The sequence below is a fragment of the Meles meles genome, chromosome 2, assembly GCF_922984935.1.
Source record: "Meles meles chromosome 2, mMelMel3.1 paternal haplotype, whole genome shotgun sequence".
Classification (NCBI taxonomy): domain Eukaryota; kingdom Metazoa; phylum Chordata; class Mammalia; order Carnivora; family Mustelidae; genus Meles; species Meles meles.
Genome location: NC_060067.1, coordinates 144,506,587 through 144,530,709, shown reverse-complemented (window position 1 = coordinate 144,530,709; position 24,123 = coordinate 144,506,587). Strand labels below are relative to the sequence as shown.

At 33.0% G+C, this 24,123-nt stretch overlaps 1 protein-coding gene across 7 annotated transcripts in view; it reads right to left on the bottom strand.

The window, feature by feature from the left end:
• LRBA (LPS responsive beige-like anchor protein) overlaps window positions 1–24,123 on the bottom strand; it is a 759,801-nt gene that overhangs the window by 199,835 nt on the left and 535,843 nt on the right. For all 7 annotated transcript variants that reach the window (XM_045989499.1, XM_045989508.1, XM_045989525.1 and 4 more), the window contains exons 41-42: window positions 3,041–3,158; window positions 982–1,084 (exon numbers count right to left, since the gene is read on the bottom strand). In XM_045989499.1, coding sequence (XP_045845455.1) covers window positions 982–1,084; window positions 3,041–3,158 — 221 coding nt within the window. The remainder of the gene's footprint in view (window positions 1–981; window positions 1,085–3,040; window positions 3,159–24,123) is intronic.

Genomic DNA, 24,123 nt, shown 5'->3' with positions numbered 1-24,123 from the left:
GTGAAACTTTCCCCCTCCTTTGGAGCCTGGGCTATGTTTAATGACTACATTATAACAAATACAATGTAGCAGAATTGATGACCTACTCTACCTATCATGGGTAGGACATAAAAAGACACTGGGGCTTCTGCCTCATTCTCTTTTCAATCACTTACTCAGGGAAAGTCAGTTTCCATGTCATGCAGACATTCAAGCAGCCTTTGAAGAGAAGACTTGATAGGACTCTTTTATTTCTTCTTTTCTAATCAAGATGATCAGTAGTTTCCCTTTCTGGTAAAGCTTTTCTGTGGATTTTGAATTCAGATAATGCTGCTCTCATAGAATAACTTTAAACATTTATCTTTCTTTTCTATTTTCTGTAATAGTTTGCCTAGAAATGGTATATTTCTTCATTTAATATTTCATAGAATTTGCCAATGAAACCATTTGAGCTAGGAATTATCTCTGTCAGAAGACTTTTAACTACAAATTCAATTTCCACTGTAGAAGTATTAAGGTCATCTATTGGATGGAAATTAGTCCATTTCATCTAACTTGTCTAAGGAACACAAATTTGTTCATAATATATCCTTATTTTCCTTTAAATATCTGTCAGATCTGTTGTGATGTCCCCTCTTTCATTCTGGATACTGGCAATCTGTGTCTTCTTTTTCTTCATAAGTCTTGTATTTATATTTATTATATTTATTAATCTTTTCAGAGAAACAAATTTTAATTGCATTGATTTTTATTTATTGTGTTTGCTTACATTTTTATTAATGTTCTGCCTTTATTATTTTCTTCTTTCAACTTACTCTGGTTTACATTTGTTCCTCTTTTTCTAGTTTTTTTCAAATAGAAGTTCAGTTGACTCAAAATAATACATTAATAATCATTTAATATGAAATATAAAACAGAAGGAAGTTTAAAATGTAAGAAAATTAAGTAAGAAAAAATACTAATACAGATTATTTTCCAAACTTTTCTCATATAAAACAGTACCTGGTTTGAGGTAAACCAAAACAGGTTCCGATACCAACACGAGGTAGATAATTAACCACTTTCTTTACTGTTGCAGGGTCTGGGAAGTTGAACATTACAGCAACTATGAAAAATCATTTTTAAAAGTTAGAACACAACATAACTTCCTTCTTGGAAAACTGACTTCTTGGTCTAATAAAATACCTACTCTTTTTTTTTTTTCCATTTTATTTATTTTTTCAGCGTAACAGTATTCATTCTTTTTGCACAACACCCAGTGCTCCATGCAAAACGTGCCCTCCCCATTACCCACCACCTGTTCCCCCAACCTCCCACCCCTGACCCTTCAAAACCCTCAGGTTGCCCCAACCTCCCACCCCTGACCCTTCAAAACCCTCAGGTTGTTTTTCAGAGTCCATAGTCTCTTATTTCAAGTATACAATTCCTGCCATATTACTTTTATTACAGTGCATACCAAGTTTTAGTATTAATATGCCAGAGGTGATAGTCATTTTATTTATAAATACCTTAGCCACAGATAATTCCTTCTACAAATGCTGTCAGAAATTCTAAAAACTTTTGTTGCATTAATATGACATGAAGCTGAGATTAGCTACATTTTGAATTTATAAAATTGAATTTTAGCAAGTTAAACATATATATCTTGAGTTTCTATAAATATTTAAAGTTTTAACTTTATATGTTTAACAGTCTAACACCAAAAATACTACAGATATAAGTACTAAATTGTCACATATTTATTTTCAATGATGAAGTTTAAAAATTATTGTCTTTACAATTTTTATGTTTATAATTTGTATGTTCACATAATCCAGAACAATGTGTGACCTAAAGGAAAACTTTTCCTGTATAGTTAATAATCAAATCTAAATGTTTTCTAATCATCTCTACGTCAATAACAACACAATTTGAGACTATCAAGGAACACAACCAATACAAAATATATATTTAGTTCATAAATGTTAATTTATTAATCATCTATAAATTTCTGATCATCTTAAGAAATACGAAAATAAATTCAAAATCATGGTAGAGAATTTAGAAGATATCAATTTGGACAGTCTTAAAATTTTAATTCTATTATAATTTTAGCATCATAACCACTATGTACTCATCTAGAAAATGATCCCTTTTCTCTACCCAGCTTAAAAAAAATTCTTCAGAAAAAATTTGTTACTTGGTATAGTTTTAAGTACTGGCATTACCAGCATATTTCAGGTAAATAAGCACATGATCATTCACTAAGGTGTCATATATATATATAAAAACATCTCCATCTAAAGAAATCTGTATTCTAAAAAGACACTTCACTCCATAAAGGGAAAATAATGTGTGTATGGAATATACCTTACTTTGTGTAGATTTTTTAAAATGACAATGTGTAGATTATAGAAAGAGAAAATAAAACTTCAATCTACTTATGTATAAGGAGTATGTACAATAAGTCACTAGGTTTTATATATTCTCCCTGGTATGCTTCCACTCATACCCACCAATGCTTTTACTTCAAGTTCACCTTGTCTCTCCTATTTGTCTTAATGAATTTCACCAACTTCCATTTTAAACCCACAAATCGAATTTTAGTTCTTTCAAGAATGATGTAATACAAAGCAACCAGGACACTTGAGTACCATTTTCTGATGGTCCCTTTATAAATGGCAATAGATTAGACAAAAGATTGAATAAGTGTATCAATTATTTGATTACCCTCTCCCCTCTCCAAATGCATCCACCTTCCAGAAGGAGTTTAAGCATTAGAGCAATACTGAGAACATCAAAATTTCCCAACTGATTAAATAGCTAGTTATTCGCCATATTTAGAAAACCTTGCACTAATCTGTGATATGGCCAGAAAACTAACACTACTACAAATAATTCTAAGAATGACCAAATGGGGGAAAAAAACCATGAAAATGCGTGTGGTTCAAAAAATGAGGTCAGTTTGGCAGAGAGTAGACTACAAATTACTATCTAAATGGAACAATACGGTATGTTCAAAAATGAAATCTGAAAGAGGTGGGGGTTAGCTTTATAAAAATATACTTCTGAAACATATTACCTCTGTTTGCCATAAAGATCTCCAAAGCTGTATTTTGCAAAAGATAACGACGAGAAAAGATTGATCGTATCTCTGTGAATAGCCATTTTCCATGCAGCCCTTCTGTATATGCCAGGATCTAGTGAGGAAAAAAATAAGCCCAACTAAGTAACAACAGTTTAATTTTTCTTTTTGTTTTTCCCCCTGAATAAAACAGAAAATACCCTATTAAGAAAAATAATTTCTAAAAACAAAGAGTTACTGAAATAATTTGGAGGGAGACTAAGAAAAGAGATTGCAACTTACATAAAGGAAAAAATGAAAAAGCAGAGCAAAATTATAAAACATGTATTTATAAATATATTTGGGGCATTTAAAAGCACTGATGTAATCTGTTGCTTATCAGGAAATACAAATTTCACTATTTAGTGATCGGGTTTTGAATCCTAGGATGGAAAGTAAAGTTTTAGATAAAAAGAAGGAAAACTCACCCTGCAGGTCTCCCTGTAGACATCACCAATTTCAAAGCCTCTAAATCCCAAGTTGGGTCTGAGACCCACACTTAGCTTCTGCAGATCCCTAGGCTGTCCCGAACACTCCTCTGACTACTCTGTGCTGTCTTCTTTGGTTATATGACAGATTCCCTCGGTGGACCATGAAAAGGACAGAGCAGAGCCCTAGTCCTTGCTCATTGCTGGATTTGAGCACCTAGAATATTTCCATATAGAATAAGGGTTCAATAATATTTCTTGACTATATGAATGTTGGTATGATTCAGCTGACCAGGCAGGTGGAAGAGGGGTTTCCAGACAGAGGGGACAGTGAGTACAAAGTCTCAGGGTGAAAAAGGCATAGTGCATTTGGGACAGTGGTATGTTCAGTGTACCAGGGAGAGCTGGAGGTCGGTACTGTGTTTCTGGAATTGAAAGCAGGCAGGTGGGAAGGGCATGGGCATGCAAGAAAATGGTGTCCAATTGAGGAGTTTGTTTTAAGGGGAATGGGGACCAATAAATTTTTTTAATGCTTTAAAAAAAAAAAAAAAAAAAAAAAAGAAGGAAAACTTCAAAAAAATGCCTTACGTGCTTATAGATCACATATACAATTCAGTTTCAAATACAAATTTAATGTCCTCAGAAATATATTTTTTATGTTATGTGAGGTTTTCATCAGGTTTTGTTTAAGTACAGTTGAAACACAATGTTACCTTAGTTTCAGGTGTATACCTTAGTGATTTGACGAGTTTATACATTATGCTATGTTCACCATAAGTGTAGCTACCATCTGTCCTGTTACATTGCTATTACAGTATTATTTTTTTTAAGATTTTATTTATTTATTTGACAGAGAGAGGTCACATGTAGATAGAGAGGCAGGCAGAGAGAGAGAGGGAAGCAGGCTCCCCACTGAGCAGAGAGCCCGATGCGGGACTCGATCCCAAGACCCCGAGACCATGACCTGAGCCGAAGGCAGCAGCTTAACCCACTGAGCCACCCAGGCGCCCGCTATTACAGTATTATTGACTGCATTCCTAATGCTGTGCCTTTTATTCCTCTGACTCATTCATTTTGTAACTGGAAGCCGTACCTCCCACTCCCCTTCACCCGTTTTGCCCAGCCCCACCCCTCCCCTCTGGCAACCATCAGTTTGTTCTCTGTATTTAGAGGTCTGACTCTGCTTTTTGCTTAATATTTGTTTGGGGTTTTTTTTTTTTCTTTTTTTAGTTTCTATTGAAGAAATACCTTTTATATATTTTAAAATATATATTTAGAGCAAATCCTAAGAGTTCTCATTGCAAGGAGAAATTTCCCCTTTTTCCTTTTTTTAAAAAATTGTATCTATATGAGAAGATGAATAAACACATTGTGGTAATCATTTCACAATATATGTACATGAAACCATCATGTTATATTCTTTAACTAATACAGTGATGTATGTCTATTTTTTAATAAAACAAAAAATTACATATCTTCAAGTTCATAACTTCAAGAAAAAAAATCACATTTTAAGGTCACTGTTAAGCCAACAGTCCCTCATTCAGAAAGCACAAAGACTGACTGTGTAAGAGGTTAAGTATCATTTTGTCAGCTACGCTAAACACAAACCTGCAAATGAACTCAACATAATCTCTCTATGGAGTAGGTGGTTGTCAGAGTAACTTGTTACAATTCTTGTCATCCCATGTGACAGACGCAGTAGCTTAGAATGCTTTGCCAACTCAAAGTAATCCTGTCTTTAGTCCTAAGCCACTTTGTTACTTTGTTATTCAAGTTTTGTTTTTTAAAAAGTTCATTTCAAAAGCTTAATGCTGAAGGTGTTAAAGGAAAACCAGATGTGGCATTTCTTACATCAGTTCTTCACCTAATATTAATTTAATAAAGAAAATGAGATGTATTTACTATCAAAACCTAATGAAAATCCCTGAAAACAAATAATTAAGATATTTCTCTCAAAAGTAACCACCATTAAAAAATTCAAATAGAATGACATGTGATTATGATATTGAAAGATAGGGACAAAGATGGGATAAGCAAGGAGAGGAAAAAATAATAAGAAGAATTTATCCCACAAGAACTTTCTTTTTCTATATTCATTTCCATATTCTAGATTTTAAATACAAACAAATCTATATTCCTCAATGTAAAAATGCAATTTCTTTGGTTAAAAAAAACTACCTTATTTAATTCACTAAGTATGTATTTAGATTTTTCTACAAATTCTATTTTTGGCACAAAGGATCTAAAAACAAAAGAATAACTCCAAGTCTCAGCATTTTTTGAAAAACAAAACAAAAATTCTAAGGACCAAACATTTAGTTTTAAAACTGGTGATACAGAAATCTATTTTCATTCAGCCAATACCTGCATAAATAAGATCAGGAGAAATGAACAGGAAAAGAAAGAACAAAACTGTAAGTCTTACTCTCAAGATTTTTTGAAAGCAGAGGCTACATGTACTTCTTTCTCTCACCATGACCAGTAGGCCCAAGCCTCCAGAGCCTACAGTGCCTCCCACTTGGTCTCTCTCTTATCCTACCATAGCAGAGTCTACTATGACCAGAGGAGCCAAAGAAAAAAAATTTTAATAGAATTTTTAAATATAGATCAGATCACATCATTCATGCATTAATGACCATCCAGTGGCATCCCACTACATGCATAATAAACACCGAAGCTCTTTATAATTGTTTATAAAGCCTTACATCTGAGACTCACTGATGAGCCCAATTCATTCCTTTTGGGGGCCTTTATAGATACTTTCTTGTCTGTCTCGAATGTTCTCCCAAATCCTCACATAATTAGCTGATTCTCACACTAGATTTTTGCTCCAATGTCACCTCCTCAGAGAAGCCACTGGATCTAAACCCCACTTCTTCCATAACCACCCCAAACTCATCAGATTTCCTTCACAACACTTATTATTACTTGAACTTGTATTATCAGCCTGCTAGTCCTTTGTCTCTATTCAGCACTAAAATATTAGAGTCTTAGTTCTACCAGAATGAAGACTTTTAGTATACTCTATTTCTATTGTCTAGAACAATGTCTGACAAAAAGTAGATGTTTTTGAATGATTACCTGAGTCAGTGAATAGCAACCTAACCTCAATATATGGCCCAAATTCATTTTGTTTGGACCGTATGACATTTTAGCGAAGTATTAAGATTTCTGGTTTCTCAGAAAAACTAAGGCATCTGTCAAACCTAGATCTATCTGCCACATGGTAACAACTGACATACACCCATCATTTTGGCACAGTCTCTACTCATTCATTCATTTACTATTAACTGTCCAGTTCCCATTGGCATTTGAATTTGCCACCCTAGACTTACCAAGTAGGAGACAATCTAGTATATGCTCTATGACACTTAGACTCCAACCTACTATCCAATTATTAGTAAGGAGAATGAGAGCCAGACCAATTAAATAGTTAATACAAAGTCCCTTGGGAAGTCAGTGGCAGAGTCCAGCCTACTTCCAAATTCTCCAATACAAAAATACAAAGGTTACAATATACATTCCACATTGTCACATTTGTAAGGGGCTTAAATATTTGTTAAACTGTAACTCAACTTATCAGATTCTTAATCAACTACATTTGTCTTCCTGTCCTTGGGTTATAGGTGAAAGAAGGAAATCAAAGAATACAAATAACAAAGAATCCTCTAAGGTCTATGATATGCTAAGAATATCACACACTAATCTGAAAATTCTACCTTTTATATCTATAAAGCTATATAATAAAACCTGTTGCTCATAATGGTGGGTTCAGTCATTATAAGATCATGGCCATGCAACTCAACATTATATTCAAAGATACTTTAATTATTAATAAAAATAAGCATACTAAAACATTATTATAATATTTTAATGTACTGAAGGTTTTCTAATAAAAAATTCAATTTATATCCCATAACTTTAAGCAGTATAGTTATTAAAAAACTGACTTAAAAGTGGGATGCTTGTTTAAAATGTTTTATTACCAAATCATATTCACAACTGCAGAAAATGACATAAACCCCATGTACCCATTACTCAACCATATAAAATCTTCACATTTTGCCATCTTATTGCATATCTTTAAAAAATAAAGCATTTTAGAGGTACTGACATTCCCATATATAACTCTTCCTAATCTCATTTTCCTTCTTTGTGAGAGCAAATCGCTATTCTTGTTTTAAGCTTCATCATTTCCATGTCAGTTTTTAAACTATTAGTACATATACATCCAAAAATAATATCCACCATTGTTTTGTATGTTTTCAAACCTGATATAAATCAGGTATCATACTGAATGTATGACAGCAGTGTGCTTTCAAATTAAATATAATTTGGTCTAGTGTGTTAAAAGTTAGAGAAAAAGAAACAGGAGGAGAGAAGACAAAATTATATAAAATTGCCATAAGTATCAAAAATTAAAATCACACACAAAAAACTAGCCTGACTTAAAGAGAATTAACAAATGAAATTCTATACTTACGGTCAAAATAGCTGGGTTAAAATGAAAAGAAAAAATCTTTTAAGTAAAGAAGTAGTAGCTTAAATTGATATAATAACATTTCTTTAAGGTATTCATTAGGAAAAGGTGTCAGTACTGAAATGCAGCTGAGGCCTAGCTAAGCAAAAGGTTTATTTCTTATTGGAATAGTATATTCCTGGTCTGAGGCTTCACTTCAAAGTCTCTAGAGTTCAATTAAAACTGGATTAGGTAGAAGCAGACCCTTCGTTGGGACTTTCTGTTCACTGAAACTCTACATACACTGACAGCACCCTAGACAGAGGTCTAGCCCTCCAATGAATCAGTTGCTATGGAAACCGTATCATTACCACTGCTCTGCAGTTATGACCGCAAGTCTAGAATAGCTTGAAAGCTTAAGCCCACATACTCTTTGAATGTTTATCACCTTGTTTTAACAAGGTTAGTATTAATAGTAAAAGTAAATTCAACTTTGTTTTTTTATAATTTGTTTAACAAAGATGTTTAATTAAAATGTTGAAGTAAGAGAGGAAAGAAAGAAATCAGCACTTAATTTTAAATATACACATATACACATTCATCAAGTGTACATACCATTTCTTTACATTAAAAATATCAAACATAACTTCAAAATTTTTACCTAAAAATTGAGACTTCTGAAAAGGGATATATTATTTTTCCCAAATAATACACACAACAATTTCTTCTATCTTTCAAATAATGTACTGTGAATACATATAAAAACTTCTTCACCCTGCTGCATTTATTGGCTTAAAGGAAAATAATTTTTTCCACTTTCCATTTAATCATTTATTTTAAAAAGCTTATGAATGTATTCAAATAAAACTTTCTTCTGTTTGCTCATCCTCTGAAATAGAAATGTACTTATTGCCCAATTGCATAATTTTCTTGAATATCAAGCTTTAAAAGAATTTTTAAGTAGTCTCTAAAAGCAAAGTCATATTTGCTTCATTTAAGTAAAGAAAAAAAGTTTTGTTTTCAAAAACTATAGAAACTACCCCCAGTAAATTTAAAATGTTTTTTAAAAATTTTAAAGGGAAAAATATTAAAAAGTGATAAAATCTTTTACCTCAAAAATATGAAATAGGTGTTTGTATATAAAAATCAGTAAAAGGCTTTTAAAAATACTGTTCTTTCTTAATGTTTAAGACTAGCATTGCATACACTAGTCCCACATATTTGTCAATTCTGAGACAATTCCATATTGATTTCTGAAGAATTTGATAATAAAAGTAAAATCAGATAATATGTATCACCAAGAATACTTACAATTTTGTAACAAAACTTTTTATAAAATATATAGAATATATTTAACATCAAGAAAAATGTTTCAAACTTAATATACAAAATATAAGCCAACCATTCTATCAATTAAGCAATGACACCACTAGAAGGAAAGTCAAGAAAATATTCATATTCCACTTTCATGAAAAGCGATTATAAATTAGTCACAAAGATTATATATTAATTTGAGAAAACAGTAAATATTTGAAATATATCTAAAATGAAAACACAAAAATATTCCAAAAGCAACTCATCACTAGATACATTTACAAATTTTATTTATAACAACCGCAATGTTAACAAACTAGTAGAAAGTAATTTTAATCAAGTATTTTAAAGTTTACCATGCTGTTATTAACATAGTTTTTGGATTTTGCTGCATACAATTTTCTCTGAAATTTGTTATCAAAGCAGGGAACTTATAAGTTTATTCATAAGCTCAGAATTTATTCTAATAATACTGTATTAGAGTTGGCTTATGGATTTACTTCATCACCTACCACAGAACTTTTAAGTTTTCAAAGATAAATTCTTAAGTAAAACTTAGAGGTCTTTTTGAATTTCAAAATGATATATAGTTGGTTGGTTAAAACTTTACGATAGTAATTTTGTTATTAAATATTATCCATGAATACGCAGAATGTCTCCAAACTTTGAAAAGAACAGAACAATGATAACAAAAGTAAGAAAGTTATGAATATGAAAGGAAATTACCTATTAAATTAATTATGAGTTATTTAATTTTTTTCCTTCTATATAGTAAATTTCCTCCTGCTTACTAGGTACTATGATGTAGTACAGTATTCTCCTTAGCATTTTCATGGGTGACAAATTCAGTTCAACATATTCATTACTCTAATGTTCTACTTGGCAGTTTAGTCAGTATGAAAAATTAAAAATATATAAATAAAATGCTACGTGACCTCTGTATTGATTGGGCTAAAATGGTTTTAGCCTGGGTGTGGATGATGGGGCAGCTGGGAGGGGCAAGAGGGGAGCACACAAACACATACACTCTTATGTTTTCTCTTCCAATTACTGAGGGAGATAATAAAACCACAGCAAATGATGTATCAGCTCATTTTATCTTATCGCTTTGGGGCTAGGTGACAATGAAGTTCATATTTCACTGGCTCCCATTGAAGATTGTGAAAATTACTTGCCCTCATGACCTGAAATTTCACTAGAAGACAGAAATTTCTCTTCTGCAAAGTAATGCAATTTTTCAGATGTCAACCTTTAGCCCAGCTTTAAAAATTAATTTCATTTATATTAACCAATGATATTGATATTTTCACAGCACACTTTTTGATACATGAAGCACTGACTGGCAAATTGATGTTGCTTTAGATGGGTAAAACTATTTTATTTTAAGCTGCTATGGCAGACAGATTTATGGCAAACTGAAATTCCCATTTCATAATTTAATATTTGTGCTGGAGTATTGCACCTTTAAGCCCCTGGCCTGTAAATAATTCAGATGATTTAGTTGGTTCTGTTTTATTTTCAATATTCTTCAGCTTCAAAATAATTTGCATTCTAAATGATGTATCATAAAAGCGATCTCTTACTTAACATTTAATATATATCTTAATGAGTCAAAAGCAAATCTGGTAATGCAGAAGTATAAAAAGAAGGTATTTATATATCATCAACTAAATTTTAATTTAGTTTTTTAATTTAAATACATCTGCATCTGATTATTTTTAAAAGAAGAATCCAAAATATACCACAAAAGAATATTAAGGAACATGAATGTACCTTACTTTATTTTTCACAGCAGCGTGTGAGGTAAAGGTATTACATTTTCAGAAAAAGAATAAACTTTAATAACTACCGGAATTAAGAATAGAGATATTTGGGTTTGGATATACCTACCTTTTAAATACAAACATAATAAAAACAAAACCAAAATGCCAATTTTATTATGAAGAAGGTGTAAAGTGTTCCATCTGATTTTATTATGAGATAGAGAAATTACCTTGCACTATATACAAAAAAGAAAAACTTCAATATTTTGGATTAGTAAAAGACTAATAGATAGTCTGGAATCTTAGCAAGTTTATTACCTTTCTCCAGTAGAGTTCTGTCTAATTCAAATGATTCCTTGAAAAGACAATCATTACCACCAATACCTTTTCTTTTTTTTTTTTTTTTTAAGATTTTTATTACTTATTTGAAAGTGAGCGTGCACGTGAGCAAGTGCAGATTCCCCACTGAATAGATAGCCCAATGCAGGGCTTGATCCCAGGACTCCGAGATCATGACCAGAGCCCAAGGCAAACAATTAACTAACTGAGCCACCCAGGCGCCCCATGACCAATACCTTTTCATTTTATTAATAAGGTAAGTTAAACATAAGTATGCATAAATTTATGCATTAATCTATACTCCCAAAATCAGAAAAAGGCAAAAAAAGACAAAAAAGACACTTCCCTCATTCAGCTATTTTTTCTCTAAAATGATTCTTAACACCGCTCTGGCCAACTTTCCACCCTCAAAATCACTTTTGCATTTTTTATGCTAACAATATGCAAATTGTTTTTTACTGGAACATGCTTATATTTAATTTTTCCTTACATCAATGATATGGGGAAAATGGTAATATAAATTATAATTAATGATTTTTCCATTTTGATTGGAAAAATTCCTAGCAACATCTTAAAAACTTGTGACAATAACAAGCTATTGTCACTGAACTCAAGCTATGAAGTATTTTTTCCTATTATTCCACATATTGACTCTCTAAAGTCAGGAGCTTTCTGTGCCTTAATAAAAAGTTTATTTTCAATCAGCACTAATAAAAAAGTACCTAGTTTTAATATATTGGAATGTTGTATAATAAATACTTTTAAGACAACCAAAAGACACAAACTATTTTTCTTCTCAGTGCCAATTCTTACTTTATGAACTCAAACTCAATCTCAAGTTGGTATCAAAAGCTCTCTCTAGATTTGTGAATTAAACCTCCAAGTTAGAAGTACCATCAGCGAGCCTGTAGCTAGACTACTTACTCTTTGTAGCAGGTACAATGTGATTCAGCCATTAAAAGTTTCTCTGGTGAGCAAGCTATTTAAATTAATTAAAGGGAAAGCCCTTGCTTATTTTCAAGAAACGCTTTTGTTCTTCAAAGGGCAAAGAACAGAGATAAAATGCAAAATGGAAAAGAAAAATTTACAAAGGACTTTATGCCAACGGCCTCAGATTCCCAGGACACTTTTTTCCCTAATTAGAGGAAGATACTTTTCTACATTATTATACATATATTTTTATTTTTTATTTTTTGCTTTCTTCCTGAACTAATCACTCAGTTTGTTTAGCTGGAGTCAGTTATAAACGAGTAGTACAGGTTTTTATTTATTCCACAATAGAGTATAAAACTAGATATCGTGCTTGTATTTAACTTTGGATGTAGTCTTCCAAAAAGCAATTTTCTTGAAAAAACCTATTGTATTACACAGAACGTCATAAAAACAATTTAAATGAGATTTGGTTAATTCTACTGTGTAACTACATAACATTGCATAACCTCCCCAGATTGGAGTTCTTACTATACAGTTCTTTGAGGTTAGGCCACTGGTCTTAGTCATCTTTCTGTTCTATTCATAACACCTACCACAGTGCCAGAACACTGGTGACTGGTGAATACAGGGCCAGCCCGACCTTGCAAACTACATATACAAGATTCTAGGTCACATGACCACAAATACTGGAAACCAGAAAGGGGTAGAAAAATGAGTTGCAAAAATATAACATAGCATTTTTAAAAAATCAAATTCAAGGGTCAGAGTACTTTAACTTCCAACCAAGATAAAGTAAGAGACTGGATTTACCCTTATACACAAATAATATTTAAAACAGATGGATAGAAAAAATTATTTTCAAGATTGTAAACATCAAGAATGAAAGACAACGATCCCTGAGAGACAAGAAAAAAAGTGGTGATACAAACTATTACCCCAGCTCACTGCCTCAAGAAATCTGCATGCTTCAGGGCAGTAGGAGTACCCTGGGTGGAACACTGAGGTCTCCTGAAGTACAGACAACAGCGTGGAGAACGGTGAGAGCAAGGCCGCTAGGTACATAGTGCACAGCAGAAGACTGGAGAGTGATGGAAAGTAACTGAGCTTCTGTGTGATCCATAGTCTTTAGCTGAGTACTCATCAACCCATGTGTTTAAAAAAAAAAAAAAAAAAACAAACAAACCTGAAGCCAGTAAAAGAATTATCCCCCCAAATTACAAGGAACAATACCCAGAGCTCAAATGCCAAGGCAAAAAAATAAAAACAACAACAAAAATAACAACTCATAATTCATGGAGCACTGGGTAAAGTACTTAGAATGGTTTTGCCTCACTAGTGGGGAATAATTAGCCTGAAACCAAATGTTGCTCTGGTCCTACCTAACAAACTTGTTTTGTTTTTAAGATGTTTATTTATTTATTTATTTGAGAGAGAGCGCACATGTGCACACGCACAAGCAGGGGAATGGGGCAGAAAGAGAGGGAGAGGGAATCTCAAGCAGAATCCATGCTGAGCACAGAGCTTGATCTCCAGAGCCTGAGACCAAGAACTGAGCCAAAACCAAGAGTTGGAAGCTTAACCCACTGAGCCACCCAGGTGCCCCTTACCTAATAAACTTAAAAAGCAGAATCCCTATGGATCAAATTATTTCTAAGTAACTTAACTGTATCACAAAACGATGCATTAAAATATTTATAGATTAGAACACAACAGGGTAAAATTTACCACAGCTGGTATTTAATTCAAAATTACCAGACCTACAAAAAAATCAGGAAAATATGACCCATAATGAAGAAAGAAATTAAACAGAACTGACCCAGAAATGACCCAGATGACTTCCGTAGAAAAGGACATCAAATCAGACAAAATAGATTTTAGAACAAAAAATATTACTAGAGATAGATAACAGATCTATCCGCTCATTTCACTGATATGATATGAAATGATCTGATAATAGATCATTTCACTGAGAGGCCATAACCATTCCAATTGTTTAGGAAGTGAGTTACAGTGATTTAAACATTCCTCCTCAACAACTGATAAACAAGGAGGCAGAAAACCAAAAGACATGAAAAGATTGACTATGACCTAAGACATTTATAAAACATTCCATTCAAACACAACAAAATATAAATTTACACAAACAGCATATTTTGGGTCAAAAGACCAAGCTGCAATAAATTTAGCAGATTCATATCATATAAAGTATATTCTCTGATAACAATGGAATTAAATTAGAAATCAATAACATATATCTGAAGAATTCCCAAGATTTGAGAGACTGTACTTCTGAATAATTCATGGGTCTAAGAAGTAACAAAAAAGAAATTAAAAACCATTTGAACTGAATACAAATGAAAACACAGTATGTAAGTAATTGTGAACTGCAGCTAAAGCAGTGTTTAGAGGGAAACTTTAGCACAAAACACATATACTAATGGTTTAAAAAAAACAAAACCCATTCTCACATAAGTGATTCAGCTTCCATTTTAAAAAACTAGAAAAATAATAAATTAAATGCAAAGTAAGCAAAAGATGTACAAAATCAAAGTGAAAAATCAATGAAGTAGCAAACAGAAAAATAAAAGAAAAAACCCAATGAAACAAAAAACTTCTTCTTTGAAAAGAACAATATATTTTATAAACCTCTGACCTGACTAATCAGGCAAAAGAGAAAAGATACGAATTACCAATAAGAGGAATGATATCAATGAATGATCAATATCAGGAGAGAGAAAACATCACTACAGTTTATGTAGATATTAAAAGAATAATAAGGGAATATATATACAACTTATTACCACAAAATTGACAATTTTTTATCAATGGACAAATTTCCCAAAAGACACAAACTACCAAAGCCCCCTCAAGAAATAAGAGATAACATGAATAACACTATAGCTATTAAAGAAATAGAACTCACAGTTCTAATTTTCCCATAAAGCAAATTCTAGGTCCAGATAGTTCCACTGGTGAATTCTACCAAATATTTAAGAAAAAAGAGAGTACCAATTCTATAAAACTCTCCTAGAATATTAAAAAGAAGGGAATAATTGCCAACTTGTTCCATTAGGCCAGCATTACCCATTTATTAAAACCAGACAAAAGCATCACAAGACAAGACAATTTAAGTGGCAATCTCTACTTAAATATTTATGTAACTTCTTTATCTTGAGATTTATTGTGGATACTCTAGAAAATAAATGGATTAAATGTCATCTCCAACTACCAGAAGAAGCTTTTCCAGTCTTCCACTTTCACAAATTTTTCATGAATGCACCCACCTGTCACTCACATTTCTCAAAAATGTCTATACCAGTTTCCTTTGGTCCTACATTCCAACTTCACTTCCTTTGGATTTTAGTGGGGTTACTGAATTCTTACCTTTTCATTTTATACCAAGTGATTTCATCTATAACCACTATTTCTAATACCAAACCATTCAAGGGTTTCTAGTGATGAGAGTTAGAGACATTAGATTACCTCCACTTGGAGAGGTCAGTTTTGGAACCATATATCCAGTCACTTACCATGATGTCTTCTAAATTTTCAAATTCAACATATATGCACTTATTTTGTTGCCTCAAGAGCTACCATTAGTCCACTAGAGAATACTTTGGTAAACGGAGTCACAAATATCATGTAAACCACAAAGAAACTTGAGTCATACTAAACCCTACGCTCATTTCCCTACTGGCACCTACAACCCTGCTCTAGGTCATATGTACTGAAATCATCTTTAGAATAAGTCCTCATCATGTATGGATATTTTCATAGACATGTCTCATGTTCAAACAATATCACGCAACATACACACTTAAATCATGCTGTGCTTAATATGTCTTCCAATGTGCTGGTCTTCCAGTCTGGAAGGCAATCTCTTTTAATGAGCTTGGTAGAAGAGGTGGTGGTGGTGGCTGTATTAGAGTAACAGTAGGCAGTAACAGCAACAGCTATTACAAAATATAATTTAACTGGAGTCCATTATATGCCAGGATTATGTTAAGTGCTTTATTTTAATTAGTTACAAAAATGATACTATAAAATGTCATTTCCACCATTTTATATGTGAGGAAACACATTTAACGGGTATTGCATGATGTAGCCAAAAACACATAACTAGTATGGGGGTAAGCCAAGTCTATCAGGCTTCTAAAATTGTACTCTAAGCCACTACATAATATTTCCTCCATGGTGAACTTCTGCTCTCATTCTAAAAGGCCAAGACAATGTTTCATAACACCTCTGACTTTCCAAGCAGATTCAACCATTCTCTATTTTGTGCTATCACAGCTCTAGTACCAATTCCATTTATTTGTAAATGTCTTCCTGACTACACAGTAATATGTCTACATACCTAAAGGCATACCTGGAATACTTGGTACATTACAGAGCTCAGTAAATGTATACTCAATGAATAAATGAGATCAACCATTTCAAATGAAAACTAATTCCTCATCTCTCACTCCTTGCTTCTACAATCATTCAAAACTGAGTAAGAGAGAGAGAGCTCTAGACATACTAAAGGAGCGAGCTTTGCATCTCAACTCCTGGTAAGGTTATTTAGTGGAGCTATGATCAAGGTTAGCAAAATTTTTTGTTCCCAGAGAGAGAGGTTAAAATGACCTCTCATAAGTACTAAAAAATTGGGAATTTATTATTTGGTTTGCTTTAAAGGGAACTTACTTTAAGATCAAAAAAGTGGAGGCTTCACTAGGAATTGAAAAAAAAAAAAAAGTCTATTAAGTATCATTGCCCTGTGATAAATTACTAGTACCTAAAAGAAATGTCTCCTAACATCTCAACCAAAAATATTCTGAATATATATGTAATATGAACTTGCTACATCATCTAAGAATATTAAATTCTGCTCTAGAAGACAAGAAAACAAATGGGATAGTTGAGAACCAAAAGAAATAATAACCACTGATAGTAAGATGGTAACATGTCATAGAGGTAAAATTCAAAAGCTATGTTAAGTAGAAATAATGAGTAAAATAGCAGCTTCTGAGAGAATTCAAAAGGTGCTAAATATGGACAGTAATTTTAAAGTTAGAAATCTGTTAAGGCTTGTTAAAAATAGAATATACTGAAGTATGACAGAATTTAAAAAGGGGTTCTTTCAGATAAAGATGGAAAGACCAACTCTTAAGATATAACCATGCCAACTTTGCTTTGGTTTGCTGATTTTTCTGTAGGTCTTGAGAGTGAGGAAATAATTAACCTTTTGTTCCAGACACTCTTTTCAAGATTGTATGGACAACAAACAGCATTGGAAGAGACAATGTCTCACTTGGAGCACAAGGAAGGTTTGTTTACTGTCCAGTGTAATAAAGATAACGATAAACCCTCTGGGGGCAGGGGACAAACCTTACGGACCATCATAAACATTTTGGGTTTCTAAACATTGAGGATGCTCAACTGGGATGTAAACTCACTCGGTGCACAGTATTTACCCAGGATTTTTGTGTTAGCCAGCTCAGACTGCCACAACAAAGTATCAAAGACTGGGTGGCTTAAACCACAGTAACACAGTTCTGAAGGCTAAGGAGTCCTAGGTCAAGGTGCTAGTGTAGTTGGTTCCTGGTGAGAGTTCTCTATTTGGTTTGCAGATGGTTGCCATTCACATTATCCTCACATGGATACAGAGAGAGAAAGGAGAGGAGGGCGGCAATCATTCTCCTCCTCTTCATATAAAGCCAAACTTCTATTGGATTAGGGTGCTAATTTTATGAACTATCTCCTAAAGGTCCACAGCCACAACTGGGATTGGGGTTTCAACATATGACTGGGCGGTGAAGAGGGAAAGCATAATTCAGTCCATAGCACCCACCCACATCACCTCATGAAACTGAGGGACAGATATTTAGGGCAATTCACTCATTTAGACACATACTCTGTTTGTTGTGTTAGAAGAAAATTCTTTGCCTCTGACCCAGGCATCTCATGTCTTCTACTAGCATCCATGAAATTTTCATAGAAAAAAATTGTTAGCTTGCAAGTATGGTAAAATCTCAGACCTCTCACAGTTCTTGACATTCTAGATGACAACTAAGTTAGGCTTAAATTTGCCACCCAACCAATTTCAATATGCCAAAATGTCAAACCCAATATGGTCTGACTCTGGTCCCTATGGGCTTTATCAGCACAAGAAATTCAGACAAAAACAAAATTATTCAGCAGGATAATTGGTTAGCTATAACTGTGGCCAGGTATACATACTGTTGCATCTCCAATAAAGCAACTGTGTTTCACTGGCCTTTCCATCGTGATTCCCTTGCTCAATATTGGTACTCATAGTACTATCAACAGGTAAGGGTGATCAGGCAAAGAAAGAGACAGAACATGTAAATATTGCATGACTAGGATTAAAGTACTCTGCCCACTTGCATTCTATCCTAAATTCATTAATTTACTCCATCTCAAGTTCCCTTTCTTCTCATTTTGTGTTTTAAGTTGATTTAATAAACCATATGATTCAAGAATCTTAATTTAATCTATGAGTTATTCTGTTCTATGATCTCTGGGATGATATCCTTGATAATATGTATGGAAGTTACCACTGCAGCAAGGTAACTTTTCAAAGAACAAGTACACAGCTGACCTTTACCTAATCTTAAATTACAACTTGGAAAAATTATTCTAGACCACAGGGGAAAAACAGGAGTCTCCATAATTCATCAAGTCAGAATAATCTTAATCCTGAAAACATAGCAAAAGAGAGAGTATAAAAAAGGAAAAAGGAAGAGCAACTTCATTACTAAATAAAGATATAAAACTTATAAATAATCCAGAAGTAAATAAAATCCAGCAACATATTGTAAAAATAGTATTATCAAGGATGGTACTTTCCTGGATTCCAAGAGTGGTTCAATTCAGAAAATCTACAATATTATACTGACAAAATCAACAAATTAAAAGGGAAACATTATATAATAATTTAATAGATGCTGAAAAGGCATTTGATCAAATCCACAAAACATTCATAAACAAAGAATTCTAGCAAAATAGAAATGGAAAAAAAATTACATATAATAAAGGATTTTATCAGAACCCAACAACAAATATTAGCTATGTGAGCTGGGGACAAACATGTAAACTCTAGACTCAACTACAGTATCCATTTCATATACTTGTTTTGAAAAATAATTAATGTATAGTTAATAAAACAGTGCCTTGCCCATAAATATTTGTTAGCAATTATTACAGTAACAATATCATCAAATTGCAAAATATGTAAAAACTAAAATGCAATAATATGGACATTGGGGAGGGGAGGCGAACCATAAGAGACTATGGACTCTGAAAAACAACCTGAGGGTTTTGAAGGGTCAGGGGTGGGAGGTTGGGGGAACAGGTGGTGGGTGATGGGGAGGGCACGTTTTGCATGGAGCACTGGGTGTTGTGCAAAAAGAATGAATACTGTTACGCTGAAAAAAAAAAATAAATAAAAAGGGGAAAAAAAAATGCAATAATCTAAAAGCTGATATAAACACTGAAAGGAAGAGATAAAAACTGTTAATATATCAAAAGCACTCTAATTAAATTAGATAAATATTAAATAAATATGGAAATATTAATATCTGTTCTCTGTTTTTGTAACTGGCACTTAGGTATAGAAACTATAAAAAATAGTGCATTCATAATTGCAAGAAAAACTTTAAACACTTATGAATAATTTTAACAAGAAAGGCAGAGAGGAGTAGTAAGACAAAATAGATAAAGTATTAAAGGGGCAAGAAGTACAATTTAAAACCAAAAATAATGCTTTTGATAGGGAGCGTTAACAGTAAAATGTAAATTTACCAAAAACCAATATATAAGTTTAATGTTTTGCCATCAGAATAGCAACGGAGATTTTTCTGAAGACTAACGATTTAAAGTTTATATAACAGTATACTATAATCAGAAAACAGCAAATAAAAGAAAGAGAACAGACTAGTAAAAGGAAGTACACTATCTTAAACACTATGCAGATGCAATAAAGACCTAAATAAATATATTTTAAGAACATTAGACTAAGTCTGGTATTTCCTACTACTTTTTTTTTTTTAAGTGTCAGTTGTAACAGACAAAGCTGACAACACTGCTGAGTGTGCTATGAAGAACTGGTGAGTAAGTCACTTAGACTGGATACTGAGTTGCATACACTCAGTTCTCAGTTGTTCTTCCTATGAATGCATGTACTATCTAGAGGTCAAGATAACTGGAAATCAGAATTTATTAATTTTTTAATTTAAAATCAATCTGCTTAACATATACTATTAGTTTTATAGGTAGAATTTAGTGATTCATCAGTTGCATATAACACCCCGTGCTCATTACATCAAGTACCCTCCTTAATGCCATCACCCAGTTATCCATCTCTCCCACCTCCCCTTCAGGTACCCTCAGTTTGTTTCCTACAATTAAGAGTCTCTTATGGTTTTTCTCCTTCTCTGATTTCATCTTTATTTTTCCTTCATTTCCCCTATGTTCATATCTTTTGTTTCTTAAGTTCCACATATGAGTGAAATCATCTGATGTTTGTCTTTCTCTGACTGACTTATTTCTTTTAGCATAATACCCTCTAAGTTCCATCCATGTTGTTGCAAATGGCAAGATTTTACCCTTTTTGATGGCTGAGTAATAATCTCCTCTGTGTGTGTGTCTGTGTGTGTGTGTGTGTGTGTGTGTGTACACATACCACATATTCTTTCTCCATTCATCTGTCAGTGGACATCTGGACTCTTTCCTATTTTGGTTATTGTGAACATTGCTGCTATAAGCACTGGGCTGCATGTGCCCTTCAAAAAACTGTTTGTATCCTTTGGATAAATACCTAGTAGTGCAACTGCTGGGTCACAGGGTAGCTCTATTTTTAACCTTTTGAGGAACCTCCATACTGCTTCCCAGAGCGGCTGTATCAGCTTGCATTCCCACCAATAGTGTAGGAGGGTTCCCCTTTCTCCACATCCTCACCAACATCCGTTGTTTCCTGAGTTGTTGATTTACCCCATTCTGACTGGTGTGAGGTGGTAGCTCACTGTGGTTTTGTAACTATCAGGATTTAGAAGACATATTTAGGGGAAGTGAGTATGGGGTGAATAGAATAAGTGAAGAGGATTAAGACATACAAATGTCCAGTTATAAAATAAACATGTCATGAGAGTGAAAAGTACCACAGGGAATATAGTCCATAATATTGTAACAACCTTATATGGTGACAGATGGTAACTACATGTATCATGGTGAACAATGTAATATAAAGAATTGGTGAATCACTATGTTGTACACCTGAAAAATAATATAACATTACACGTCAACTATAATTCAATAAATAATAAAATATTTATACGTATACCTTTTTACAATATAAAGCTAATTAATGACAAAAGATATGATTAATAAATTCAAGTAGCAAAAGATAGATTCAGAAAAATTATTTTATGATAGACAAAGGGTTTCTATAATATACAGTGAATATTAATAAATTCACAAGAAAACAATAAAGAAAATAAACAGAAAATGTAAAAATAATTTAAAACGGAATTTCATAGCATGGATTCCAATGTCCAACATTTTTAAAACATTCAAGTTTATTAATACTAATGAAAAACTCAATAAAAGAAGAATGAGATATTTTATACCCAAGAGATTAGCAGAAATTTAAAAGAGCTGTAACATATTTTGTTGAGAGGAATGCAGAGAAAAGTCGCTGGTGAAAACATGAAATCTAAAACCCTCTGGAAAGTAACCTCAAACCAATAATAAAGCAGCAGAAAGATAAATTAAGAAAATAATCCCACTTACTATTGCACCAAAATTAATAAGATACCTAGGAAATAAGCTTAATCAAAGAAGTAAAAGACCTATACTCTGAAAAACATAAAACACTGATGAAAGAAATTAAAGAGCACACTAAGAAATAGAAAAACATTACATGCTTATGGGTTGGAAGGACAAATATTATCAAAATATCTATATTACACAAAGCAATTTACCCATTTAATGCAATCCCTATTAAAATACCAATAGCATTTTTCACAGAGCTAGAAGAAATGATCCTAAAATTTTTATGAAAGTACAAAACAGCCTCAATAGCCAAAGCAACCTTGAAAAAGAAAAACAGAGCTGGAAGCATCACAATTTCAGACTTCAAGTTATATTATGAAGCTACAGTAATCAAAACTATGGTATCAGCACAAAAAAACCAAAACAACAACAAAACAGACAAAAGACCAATGAAACAGAACCAAAAACCCAGGAATAAACCCACAATTATATGGTCAATTCATTTTTGACAAAGCAGGAAAGAATATCCAGTTGGAAAAAGATAGTCTTTTCAACAAACTGTGTTGGGAAAACCAGACAGCAATATGTGAGAGAAGAAACTAGACCACTTTCTTATACCATACACAAAATTAATTTTAAATGAATTAAAGACTTAAACACGAGACCTGAAACCTTAAAAATGAAGAGAACACAGGCAGTAATGTTTCTAACACTGGTTGTAGCAACTTTTTTCTAGGTAAGTCCCCCAGTGCAAGGGAAACAAAAGCAAAAATAAACTATCAGGATTAAATTAAAATAAACAGCTTCTGCACAGCAAAGGAAACAATCAATCAACAAAAAAGGCAACCAATCGAACAGCAGAAGATATTGGCAAATGTTATATCCAATGAATGGTAAGTATTCAAAATATACAAAAAACATATAAACCTCAACACTCCCAAAACAAATAATCCAATTAAAAAATGGGCAGAAGACATGAACATACATTTCTCCAAAGAAGACATACAGGTGGCCAACAGACACATGAAAAGATGCTCAACATCACTGACCATCAGGGAAATGCAAATCAAAACTACAAAGAGCTATCACTTCTCGTCTGTCAGAATGGTTAAAATAAAAAACACAAGAAACAACAGGTATTGGCAGGCATGTGGAGAAAAAGAAACCTTCAGGCACTGTTGGTAGGAATGGCTGTAGGTAGGTAGTGGCTGTACCACTGTGGAAAGCAATATGGAGGCTCCTCAAAAATTCAAAAATCACACTAGTACCTACCCAAAGAATACAAAAAACACTAATTAAAAGGGATACATGCACCCCACATTTATAGCAGCATTATTCACAATAGTCAAATAATGGAAGCAGCCCAAGCATCCAATGACTGATGAATGGGTACATAAGATATGATATATATGCCCAATAGAATATTATTCAGCCATAAAAATAATTAAATCTTGTCAATTTGTGGCAACATAGATGAAGCTAGAGAGTATACTGCTAAATGAAATGCCAGTCAGAAAAAGATAAATACCATGATTCCACTCATATGCAGATTAAAAAAAAAAAAAAAACAAGCAAAGGGAGGAAAAAGAGAATACAAACCAAGAAATAGGCTCTTAACTATAGAAAATAAATTGATGGTTACCAGAGGGGAGGTGGGTAGGTGATGGGTGAAATGGGCTATGGCCTTACATACCTATCTCTGTGCCCTCTGCCACAAGCATTAACAGTCCCACTTATTCACATTTGTTAATGCATTTTTTCTTCCACCTAGTTTGCTATTTTTATTTTATTTATTTTTTTTAAAGATTTTATTTATTTATTTGACAGAGAAAGATGACAAGTAGTCAGAGAGGCAGGCAGAGAGAGAGGAGGAAGCAGGCTCCCTGCGGAGCAGAGAGCCCGATGCGGGGCTCGATCCCAGGACCTTGAGATCATGACCTGAGCCGAAGGCAGCGGCTTAATCCACTGAGCCACCCAGGCGCCCTGCTATTTTTATTTTTTAATTGAAGTATAATTAACATACAGTGT